The sequence below is a fragment of the Lygodium microphyllum genome, chromosome 8 (assembly GCF_053477565.2).
Source record: "Lygodium microphyllum isolate KBCC chromosome 8, Lygodium_microphyllum_v1.1.10, whole genome shotgun sequence".
NCBI classification, from domain to species: Eukaryota; Viridiplantae; Streptophyta; class Polypodiopsida; order Schizaeales; family Lygodiaceae; genus Lygodium; species Lygodium microphyllum.
In genome coordinates this window covers 29,330,809-29,342,384 of record NC_141142.1, presented here as the reverse complement: position 1 = coordinate 29,342,384, position 11,576 = coordinate 29,330,809, and the positions used below count along the sequence as shown (strand labels likewise).

The 11,576-nt window shown below is 39.7% G+C and overlaps 1 protein-coding gene across 1 annotated transcript; it reads right to left on the bottom strand.

Moving 5' to 3' along the window:
- Positions 1–6,190: 6,190 nt before the first annotated feature.
- On the bottom strand, positions 6,191–11,217 carry LOC148032101 (glutamate dehydrogenase 1, mitochondrial-like). Its single transcript, XM_087682728.1, has 10 exons — positions 10,508–11,217; positions 10,245–10,358; positions 9,557–9,778; positions 9,305–9,379; positions 8,894–9,010; positions 8,570–8,820; positions 8,396–8,471; positions 8,227–8,313; positions 7,911–8,112; positions 6,191–6,453 (listed from the first exon to the last, which is right to left on the bottom strand). The coding sequence occupies exons 1-9, from the start codon at positions 10,613–10,615 to the stop codon at positions 7,927–7,929; spliced, it is 1,236 nt and encodes a 411-aa protein (XP_087538854.1). The 5' UTR covers positions 10,616–11,217; the 3' UTR covers positions 6,191–6,453; positions 7,911–7,926.
- Between the last annotated feature and the right edge of the window lie 359 nt (positions 11,218–11,576).

The following is an 11,576-nucleotide window of genomic DNA, read 5'->3' as shown; positions in this document are numbered from 1 at the left end:
CATTTGTCTATTTTTCAACACCCCCCATCAAATGATGAGTCTCTACCCTTGTTGGATTTTTCCCCCCTGCATGTGTACATGGACCAAGAGACTAGCTCTTTGGCAGCATAGTCAAGTTAAGGCTTGAAACTTTACATCTTGGTAGGGTTTTTACATCCACTATGGGAAACAAATTCCTTAGAACAATCTGTCAGAGTTGTTGATGGTAGCGGGAGTATCTTTTTCTTCTTCTTCATTCATGAATTGAACTTGGTGGTGGTCATTCTACATATGTTGTGCTCTTTTCTTGTGATTACTCACTGGCAATATGGCCAGTCTTACCACAATAATGACATTGCATCCGAATGGTGTTGAATCCTTGACCTCTTCCTTTGGGTCCAGTAGCTCCTTTGGTGTATAGGAGATTTTCCCTTGAGCTGGTGTCTTTTACATCTTTTCTTTTAAATTTTATTTCTCCATCAAGCAGTGAGTGCTCAATATCTTTGAGTGAGAGACTGGGAACATTACTTAGAGTGGACACAAGGTTCTCATATGGATCCTTTTTTACACTTGCAAGCAATACGACTATTGCTTCATCTTCATCAATATTCTTCTTAAGAGTTGCAAGCTGGGTTTTTAGGCTCTTGAACTTGTTAATGTGTGTGGTCATAGAAGCACTATCTTTGATATCTAGTTTATAAAACTGCATGAGTAATTTTACCTTTGAGTTCTTTGCTTGGGTACCAAACATTCTATCAAGTTCCTCCTAAGCGGTTCTAGCATTTCCGATGCTAGATATATGATGTAGCACATCATCGCTTAGTCCCCACGCAATGATGCCTAGTGCCTTGTTATTCATCTTCTTCCATTCTTTGGTTTTGAGCTGGTCTTCTTCAATGAACCCGTCATCATCTTCCTTCTTGCTATCTGCATCATCTTCAAACAGGTCCCACAAGTCCTTTCGCATCAGATGATACATGGCCTTCTCCTTCCAAGCATGAAAACCTTCACCATTGAATTTAGCTATTTGCTCAAGCTCTGCCATATTGATAAGCTTCAATTAACCAACAAAAGATTGTATTTTAATGTGTCAAGAGACACAAGAGAATCAGTGTCAAATTGACACTAGTTGAGTATTAATGGATACTAGTCGGTACTTAATTTGCTTTCTCTCACGAACTTCGTGGATGACTTCTAAGCTTCCTTGTGCACTTCCAGAAATGTAATGAAATTTAGAGAGTATTTCTCAGTGATTAAAATCACTGTTGATAACTTCAGTGAGAAGAAACTATGAAAAATGTCAAAATTTGAAGCTTTGGCTATGGCTTCCTAGATTTTTACTGATTTCATGAGCTATAGTGGATCATTTTTAAAAGTTTTTTTATGGAAATGTAGCTCTCTTCAAGCTCTACAAAATCCCTATAAATTTGAGCATGATTGTGTGGCGTACTGGTTGCTAGATGACGTCGATTCCCTGTCTACGATTTCTGCACCTTTTTCATGTTTTTTGACAATGCCTGGTCCTATAGAGCATAGTGTTGGCTTCTAATGTGATGCGAGGAAGCACCTTCAATCAAGAAACGACTGTCTAGAAGAGAGCAAGTGAAGTTACGCTCTGTAGGTGGAGATCAAGAAGCTCAATCAAAGGTAGGTATAGATCTGGCTATGGCAGACATAGAACAGAGCCTGAGAAAATTGGTAATACTGAGCTTGTGAAAGGGCAATGCTGATGTTTCAAAGTGACACATAGAAGCTTTAGTAGCAAGAGAACCCTTCTCCAGAAGGAACCTCAGTAAAATTTGGCCGGTAGAGAGAGATATGAGAGCTTCAAGTAGGCAGGGTATTGTTGGCTATGGCTGCCACAAGGTTAAGTGGAGAAGGAGAAGTAGGAGATGAGGTCTTAGACTTGTCCTGAGCTAAACTGAACTCAAGCTGAGCTAGATGAGAACAATAGGGAGCTGTGCCATACTTAGCTATGCTTTGATACCATGTTAAAAGATGCGGATCTAGAGCATGACACAAGCTATGGTGGATGAAAGATGAAGACCAAACTCATAATGACATGGACAAGTAGAGACAAATTGTTACACAAGTGAGTTAGGTTTCAAGATGGATTAGCTTGGACTCATAAACACAATCTTGTGTGAGATCGACAATGACAAGACACTTAACTAAAAGTACAAAGCATCATGACAGTGTGTTCATTTCACATGAAAGTGATAGTCAAGTACAATGCCTTATAGAATTTGGGTTGTTCCACTCTCCTCACTGTGCATATGGGATTCAGGACAGCTCTTCCTAGAGCATACATCATTTGTCTATTTCTCAACAAAGACCTTGCTCTTGGATTAAGTATCAAAATTTTGATTTAGAGATTGTATTATGTAGATTTTAACTCATGGCCAAAAAGCTTTTTGAGATAAGCTACACACCCAAGTGCCAACAAGGGGGGCACCTCCCTTTAAAATATTAGAGCTAATAGCTTGCAATCTAAAGGAAGAGTGGAGCTTACACACACACACCCCATGTGACATAGATGTCCAACCAATTAAGGCATGCAATGAGACTTTGAATCCACAACCTTAAGATTATGAGCCCAATTGAGGCATGCAATGAGACTTTGAATTCATAACCTTAAGATTATGAGCCCAATTGCTAACCACTAGACCATCACCCTTGGGACAACCACACATCAAATTGCTACATATGCAATGAACAATTTACTGCATAAGCTTCATCTAAAGGCATGTGCTCCTATTTCAACCAAGTGTGCTAGTCTCTCTCATGTGGCTAAGGCCCCTATTTAGTCAAAATGGAGATATAAATTTGTATTCAACCAAGAATTGATCACGCCTTCCGTGCAAAGTTCCCAAAAGACAACCCTAAGACCCCAAGTCATTTTGCACATTGATATGTCTTTGCTTAAATTACACTACTTTCCCTTGAAAGATTTGTATGCATTCATCAAAATATGTATATTTCTTCATCCAAAAGATCAAGCCCCACTGTTCACCCTAAAGGTTAGCAGATCCCACTCACCTCTGTTCATGTTGAATGTCTATCATCTTCACATAATTTTTATTAGAGTTGATTAGAAACTTTTGTTATAACCATCCTAGCCCATGAAGCTTTAATTATTTCAAGTTAATGGTATTAACACGTTCTCTTGTCCCATTATGGCCATGTTTTCATGTTTTCTTGCTCAAGCATATCATCTATTTTTGAATCACTTGAACGTAAATCAAGATAATCTCTTATCTTTAATGAGGAATTTGATTAAATTTGAAAGGGAAAAGTTTCCAATTTATTTCATGCTCCCAAACAAAGAATTATTACTACAATTTGAGGTCACCTTTTATTTTCATATCAACAATGCAAGAGATCCCAAATTCAAGCAAACTACATTCAAAAGTTCTTTCATGTTCCCAATGGAGGATTAAAATTACAAGTTAATGCCATCTTTTGTGGCTAAGTACATTGTTTGCCAACAATGCAACAATTGTGGTTTTTTTTTTGTGCTTAAAAGGAAATGCTCAACCTTCTTTATTTGTCTATCCAAATTAGGACAACACACACACACACACACACACACACACAATATCTATATATATATATATATATATATATATATATATATATATATATATATATATATATATATATATATATATATATATATATATATATATATATACCCTACTTCATGCACAATTCAACTTTTCCAAGTTTGTCCAATAATTTTCATCACCTCCCAAGACAACACATGGAAGAGGGTTAGACTCAAGTTCTTGGCCTAACTACAAAATGTACCTGATGACTTCCTACTAGCAACATTACCCAAGCCAACCCAAGAATCAAAGACATGAAAGGAACACCTACACCAAAAAGCTTACGACTTGGAAGAAGAGAACATGTCCTTAAGGGAATCAATTGCCAACATGCATACATGCTTACCTATGCTAAGAGGTTGGTCTATAACCCTTAGACATGAACGATGCGATGATCATAATATGTCACTAAATTCTAAAGAGTCATAGGAATATGGACACTCTTATGTTTCATTTGCATAATTGATTGTAAAAGATTAGCTTATCTTATGGCTTCTGGATGCTAATAGGTAGGCCCTTATGTTTCACATCTATAACTAATTCATTGAAAGTTCTTTTGCATTTGTGGAAAAACTATAAAAAAGATAACAAGAGGATGTACCACCAATGCATGAATAAAGGTAAGTCAATCCTTAATCATATCAAATTGAGATAGGTGGGACTCTCCCCAAAAAGGAAAGTTTTCTAACACTTGATAATGTTATTTTCTCATAAGTAGTTCTTTACCATAAAAGTTTACCTATGGAGATCACTACAACTAATTAGAATATTGAAGATGAAGTCAACAAAATGATAGCAAGAGTACATAAAGAAATCAAATAAGGAAGAATATAAACACAAGGTACAATAGACACCATTATTCCAATTGTCAATGACACTATATCACAAAGGAAAATTGAATCTCACACATCTAAAAGGCCCCCCCAATAGGTTGCATGAAGAAAAACAAGACAATAGGTAATAAAGACCATCAAGAATGTATAAGAATCGCACAAGGTAGAGAAGACTAAACTAAGGCTTACATTGGAAAAGCAAGGGTTCAATTGAGTGTCACCAAGGCACATCACCAAGCAAGGAAATAATCAAGCAATTTTGGAATTCAAAGTCATACAATAAAGTTAAAGCATTGAAACACCTTTGGAATCATGGAGTTGGAATCATACAACTAATAGGTGGCATGAAGAAACGTGAAACACTAGATGAAGACCATTAAGGATGTATTAGAGTCACACAAGCTAGAGACCAAACTAAGGCCGATACTAGAAAAGCAAGGGTTCAATTGAGTGTGACCAAGGCACATCACCAAGGAAGGGAACAATCAAGCAACTTTGAAATTCAAAATCCTACAATAAAGTTGAAGCATTAAAGCACCTTTGGAATCTAGGGTTTGGAGTCATACAAGTAATAGGTGGCATGAAGAAACATGAGACACTAGATGATGAAGATCATCAAGAATGTGTAAGAGTCACACAAGCTAGAGACCAAAGGCTGATACTAAAAAAGCAAGGGTTCAATGGGCATGACACCAAGGCACGCCACCAAGCAAGGGAATAATCAAGCAACTTTGGATTTCAAAGGTATACAATAAAGTTGAAGAGTTAAAACACCTTTGGAATCTCACATTTGGAGTCATATAACTAATAGATGACATGAAGAAACATGATAGACTAGATGATGAAGACCACCAACAATGTGTAAGAGTCACCACAAGCTAGAGACCAAACTAAGGTCAATATTAGAAAAGCAAGGGTTCAATTGAGTGTCACCAAGCACATCACCAAGCAAGGGAATAATCAAGTAACTTTGGAATTCAAAGTCATACAGAAAAGTTGAAGCACTAAAACACCTTTCAAATCTAGGGTTCGGAGTCATACAACTAACACTAGCATGAAGAAACGTGAGACATTAGATGATGACGACCATCAAGAATGTGTAAGAATCACACAAGCTAGAGACCAAAGGCTTATACTCAAAAAGCAAGGGTTCCAATTGGGCATGACACCAAGGCACATCACCAAGCAAGGTCATAATCAAGAAACTTTGGATTTCAAAGTGATACAATAAAATTGAAGTGTTAAAACACCTTTGGAACTTGGGATTTGGAGTCATACAACTAAATGGCATGAAGAAACATGAGACGGTAGAAGATGAAGACCACCAAGAATGTGTAAGAGTCACACAAGCTAGAGACCAAAGGACAATACTCAGAAAAGCAAGGGTTCAATTGGGTGAAAATAATCAAGCAACTTTGGATTTCAAAGTCATACAATAAAGAAGTTTTAAAACACCTTTGGGATTTGGAATTTGGAGTCCTACAAATAAAGTTCAAGGAAACCTACACATGGACCTTATAGCTTCATTCGATTGTGCCAATGGCATCTTAAAGTGGGTTGTACTTTAAATGAAATCTCTCTCTCTCTCTCTCTCTCTCTCTCTCTCTCTCTCTCTCTCTCTCCTTTTGTGCTTCAAGTGGAAACTTGGGTAAGATACCATGAGTGTTGTTATGGCTGCTGCATTCAAACTTACAAGGTTCTTCCATTTTATACTAGGGTAAAATCACAACGCACAGACTCAACACATGACTAAATATAAAATTAGCAGTGTGGACAAAAGAAGGCAGTTGCTCTCTTCTTCTATTTTCACCACAAAAAAGTACACAAGTTTGGGTTCCATCTTCACATGATACTTAATGATGACATTTGTTGCCTTGTCCATAAAGCCCACTCAGTTGTGAGTGTAGCATCTTCATGTACTAATTACTTGACGCACCCCAGGTCACCTAATCACATTCATAAGAGAATCTCAAAGTGAGATGTCATTAAGTCCTCAGAACCATGAAACGTTGATGAATGCTCCCCTACACTTTCTGCCACCATAAACAATGCCAGTTACAATCTTAATAAGAATCAGGATCAGAGTTTTGTAATCCACAAGCTTTTCATTGTATTATGATCCAACAATGCAGTTGCATTCAACAAATTTCAGCAAAATGGAAAAATCTGATTGAAGCTGAGGAATCCTAAAGTGGTTTACATGCTGAAAGTAAAGGGTCACGTTAGACATCTACAAATCTGGCATGCAACCAGATCCAAAACGTCTTCTGTGCAAGCTGCACAATCACACTCTTGTAAGATATTTAAGTGGCTTCACTGGTAATGAGTTTTGTGTAGGTTCTAGGCTTAGATTGTTTGTCTGCAAACCCATTGTGCTGTGACTGGGCTTGTGGATATGAAAAAAACACAAGACAAAGACAGCATTATTCATTTTAACTGTTCACAGATTGGGCCTAAATGACTATACACAATAAGAGTGCTCAAGAGATGTACCATTTGATCTCAACTTACAATGGCTGCAATCAACCTGGTACTTATCAATCCCCTTGCTTACGGTCTTCGTGTGAGGCCCAAAGTGTCAAAGATGTGATGATTGATGACCAGCACCTTGTACGTAGTTGCTTTAAAATGCAGCTCTTGTGAAAGCTCTAGAAAGACATGACTCATAAATGGTCTTTTTCACAGCCAATCGGGTTTTGATAGGTCACTCAACTCTCTCAAGGTTGTCAATGAGATAGTCATGGACACTATTCAATTTCAAAAGTAGTTTCACTTTGGGAGCAGAATTTTCCTGCTTGAGCAATTGGCTTTGCCGACTCAGAATGAGTTTCAGGGGCTCAAGATCCTGCCACTGTATCTTGGGCTGATGTGCATGAAATGTGGGGTGCTTGGGTCTGATTGTGATTCTTGCTAGACTTGACATGTGCCCACCTCGTTCTAGAGTTTAGGACATCATGGACCTAACACTTTCTCGTGCACACATGCCTCAGAGACATACAAAGAAAACTTTGCAGTGCCTCTGTATACAGGAGCATGCTTTTTAAAGAAAAATTACAATGGTAGCAGAGAACTGCAGTTGCACTTTTCAAACACACGCTGTTTCTCAATGGTGTAATTCTTATACAATCTCACTCATTCTTGCATGGAGCTGACAAGCACTCTAAGGCATTTTGGCTAAAAAGTGGCTTCACTGGTGGACTCCGCACTCAGGTGAGGCAGGCCAAGTTTAGAGCATCAATATTGATCCAATAATGCATCAACTTAAAGAGGACAAGCTTTTTCCTGCCTGTTTAACTGTCTTCAACAATCTACAAACGATTATACATACCATGATGAAAATTGATCATAAGCTTTAGGAGTCAAAGAAGAAATAAATTGGTAGCCCAAAACATGGGCTCTCAAGTTTCTTCCATGAAGAAAAAAACAGTGTCAAGCTGTATTACCAAGGAAATTATGCCATTAAAAGAAGCTAGAGCATCCTTAAACAAACCTCTTCCCCAAAACTCTCATGCTTCCCACCCTCGTAAGAGTGTCGCACGAGCTACACGGTGTATCCCTAATGTAAATGCTCCCATACGAAAGTTGCACTCATGAGCTTTACATTTCTCCTTGAGGTCTCGATAAGCTCTTTCCATGTACTTTTTCAATTCTTTGTTAACCTTCTCTTCATCCCACATAAAACCTTGGATGTTCTGCCATCATGACAAAACCCTTTAAGAATGACCTCTATCCTGAATATAAGGCTTCAACTAGGTGCCAAGGTGCACTTTACTAAATACTGATACATTCTCCAAATTGAAACAAACCTGGACCCACTCGAAATAGCTCACAGTTACACCACCCGCATTTGCATACACATCAGGAAGTACAATGACACCTTTCTTTGCTAAAACCTGCATTGATTCAATATGCCCACTCATGCTAAACCTTAAGAGAATCAGTGCCTGCATATTACCAACAAAATAACATTCTCACCTCATCAGCTTCAGGATCTGTTGGATGATTTGCTGCTTCTACGATAAAATTAGCTCTTACAGCCCCTGCATTTTCTCTGCATCGCATTAATAACATCTCTAATCACTCCCTTACAACGTTTTATTGAAAGGAATACAGACATTCTGAAGCAAAAACTGAAGCTTAAAGATATACTTGTTCAACACTCCACCAAGAGCTGCTGGTATCAGCACATCACACTCCTCAAACAAGATAGAGTTTGCATCTATCGCACCTCCACCAGTAAAACCTTTGACTCCTCCAGTCTTTTCAACGTGTTTTTGCAAGGCAGGAATGTCCAGCCCTTTGCTATTCTTCACTGCTCCAGTTATATCACTAACAGCTATGATCTTAGCTCCTCGCTCAAAGAGTAACTGAGCAGTCCAGGAGCCAACATTCCCAAAGCCCTGCCAAACAGAAAGTAGTTTTGCATTCAAGTAATTTATTTATTCACTTTAGAAGGAATAAGGGAGGTCATACTTGAATTACAAAACTTTGATCAGAAACTGATTTTCCATGGTCTGCCAGCAAAGCTTCTGTGGCAAACACCACACCTCTTCCAGTGGCAGCCTCCCGTCCTAAGGAACCACCAAGGTCCTGCATCAAGTCCAACTTTGAGTTCTTTGATAAATGCAGACACAGAATGTTTGTGCTCATTTCTTGATTTCATGCACACATAGGATTTCACCTAAATCAGCAATCCGAGCCTTCAATAAAGACGGTCAGCTTCATGTGTCACTAATCAGTACATGGTCGCAGAAAAGGGATCATGCATGTGACACTTCAGGATTGTGCAACAAAGAAAATGAATGCATAATGGTCCAATCGCGAGGATACACTTTTCAGAAAGAAACATAACTCCAATGGTAGTGCATTCAAAAATAAGCTTACCACTGGCTTCCCTGTCACAATAGCTGGAGAGTAGCCATGGAACTTTGAATACTCATCAAGTATCCAAGCCATTGTCTGCAACATGCAAGGTAAGACCATCACATTTGTTTACTTCCAGGGATTGGACTAGACATCATATGCCGGCACAACTGTTTAACTAATTGATAATTAACTGAGGATCAATGTCTCTGAAACTTCACCCAGAGTTTGAGCTTGTGAAATTCAGCAAAATTAAAAGAATAAGAATCAGACCTGGGAATTTGTGCCCATATCAGGTGCAGGCACATCAGTGTGAATTCCTATGAGGTCATGGATCCTCTGGGTGAAAACACGTGTTAAGCGCTCTAGCTCACTAGTGGTCAACTCTCTTGGGTTGCAACCTATCCCTCCCTTAGCACCTCCATAAGGAATATTTGCTATAGCGGTCTTCCATGTCATCAACTGAGCCAATGCATTAACCTCATCCGGGTCAACCTGAGTGACATGTAATTCAAAATAAGTAAATCATATAATTTGCTAAAACACATGGGAAGAAAGCACAAACAGGAGACAACAGACTCTGCACCATGTCACAGCTCAGGTACCACATACACAAGAAGTTTCTAAAAATTTCCCACGTAGGAAAAGTGGCTCTTTTCCCTTCTGTTTCCCTATAGTGTTCAACACCATGAGCTTCTGCTTAGAAAGCACCACCTACCTAGCTACGTGTGGTTGGGGATGGGGGGCTGCTGGCCCCAAACCCAGGCCGGCAGCCCCATGCCCCCAACTGCACCTAGCTAGGTGTGCGGTCTCTCTCTAGCAAAGCTTGTGATGTGCTTATGATTCACAATGTAGGAATCATAGTGGGAATTTATCTACAACTTCTTGTGACATGATTGAAGACAAGCATCTTTGTAAGGAGTATGCCACTAGAATCTGGTCTTTGAATGAACTGAGGTACCTCTGGGTGATAACGAATTCCGCCCTTCATTGGGCCACGGGCATTATCATGTTGTACTCTAAAACCCACGAATGATGCGAGTGATCCATCATCACGCAGAATCGTACACTCGACCTGCACACCGTTGGTCATTTGGTGTAACCATTAGTGCAGGCATACACATCTGTACTAGAGCCAAAACCATAATTCCCCAATGTTCATCCATCACACTCCAAATGGAGACGTTTTTGAAAATTGCTAATGAGATGGGCTTTTTTTCACACCTTGATCTCGCGAAACGGAATCAGCAAGCTACGTTCGATCTTCGAATCAAGACCGAGGAGGCGCACGGCCTGCTTGAAGTAGCGGTTGGTCGCTGCGAGAGCGTTCATCTTGATGGGGCTGGTGCAGGTCAAGGATGAGAGGCTCCACCACTGCAGTTTTGACACAAATGGATGCAGAAGACTCGTTAAATGAAGAGTGGAGCTGGTAAGTTGAGAAATCACAGCAAGGACCAAAGAGACCGGGCTAGGAATTGGATAAAAACCCCATCCAAAACACAATGATGCGAGTATAATAGCAGTCCTAATAATTATCAAGAACCAGTAGAAACGGCTGGGAAATTGAATCAGAACCCCATCGAAGGCAGCAGGAGGGGCATTCTCTAACTATCCACAAGAAATGGAACAGCGCAGGCACGAGGAGAGCATTCTGATCGAAGTGTAACGATCGAGAGCTACGATTTTTGAGAGCAGACGAGCATGCCCATATAAACGGGGGGCGCCAGGCCGAGGAATAGAAAAATGATTGATGAAATGGAAGGAAAAGATAACGGCTGAAAGGACAGACGCACTTTGTGCAGGCCTAGGCCATAGCCACAGAAGCCATGGGTAGCCTAGGACTCCACAGGACCAGGCTTAATAGTCTCTCTTTCTTTCCCCCGCACCCCCAAGGTTCCGCCGTCCCAGGTTCCCATCCTGATGCCTGCCGCCTCTCGCCCTCGCCCTCCCCCTCCCCCTCGTGTCCACAATGAGACTCCACAGTCGTCTCGAGGAAGGAAAGTTGATGGCTTGAATTTTTATTTCTTGTTGAGGTAATTAAAAAAACAAAAAACAAAAAACCAAAAACCAAAAAAGAGTATAAGGCTGGTTTCACACTTGTTCGAACCATTGTGTTGCCTCTTATAATAGATCTTGGTGCATTGAGAGAGAGAGAGAGAGAGAGAGTGTGTGTGTGTGTGTGTGTGAAACAAAGTAAGAAGAAATATCTTTATAAAATATTAATAGCAATACAATGGTACAAGAACTCCAAATAATAAACTACATTTCCAAAAGGAAGCCATAAAGGCCAGCT

Coding starts and splice junctions, on each gene's coding strand:
- LOC148032101 (XM_087682728.1), bottom strand. CDS start 10,615: ATGAACGCTCTCGCAGCGACCAACCGCTACTTCAAGCAGGCCGTGCGC. Junction 8,472..8,569: donor CTTGGTGGAGTGTTGAACAA/GTATATCTTTAA, acceptor AATGCGATGCAG/AGAAAATGCAGGGGCTGTAA. Junction 8,113..8,226: donor GCTATTTCGAGTGGGTCCAG/GTTTGTTTCAAT, acceptor TCATGATGGCAG/AACATCCAAGGTTTTATGTG.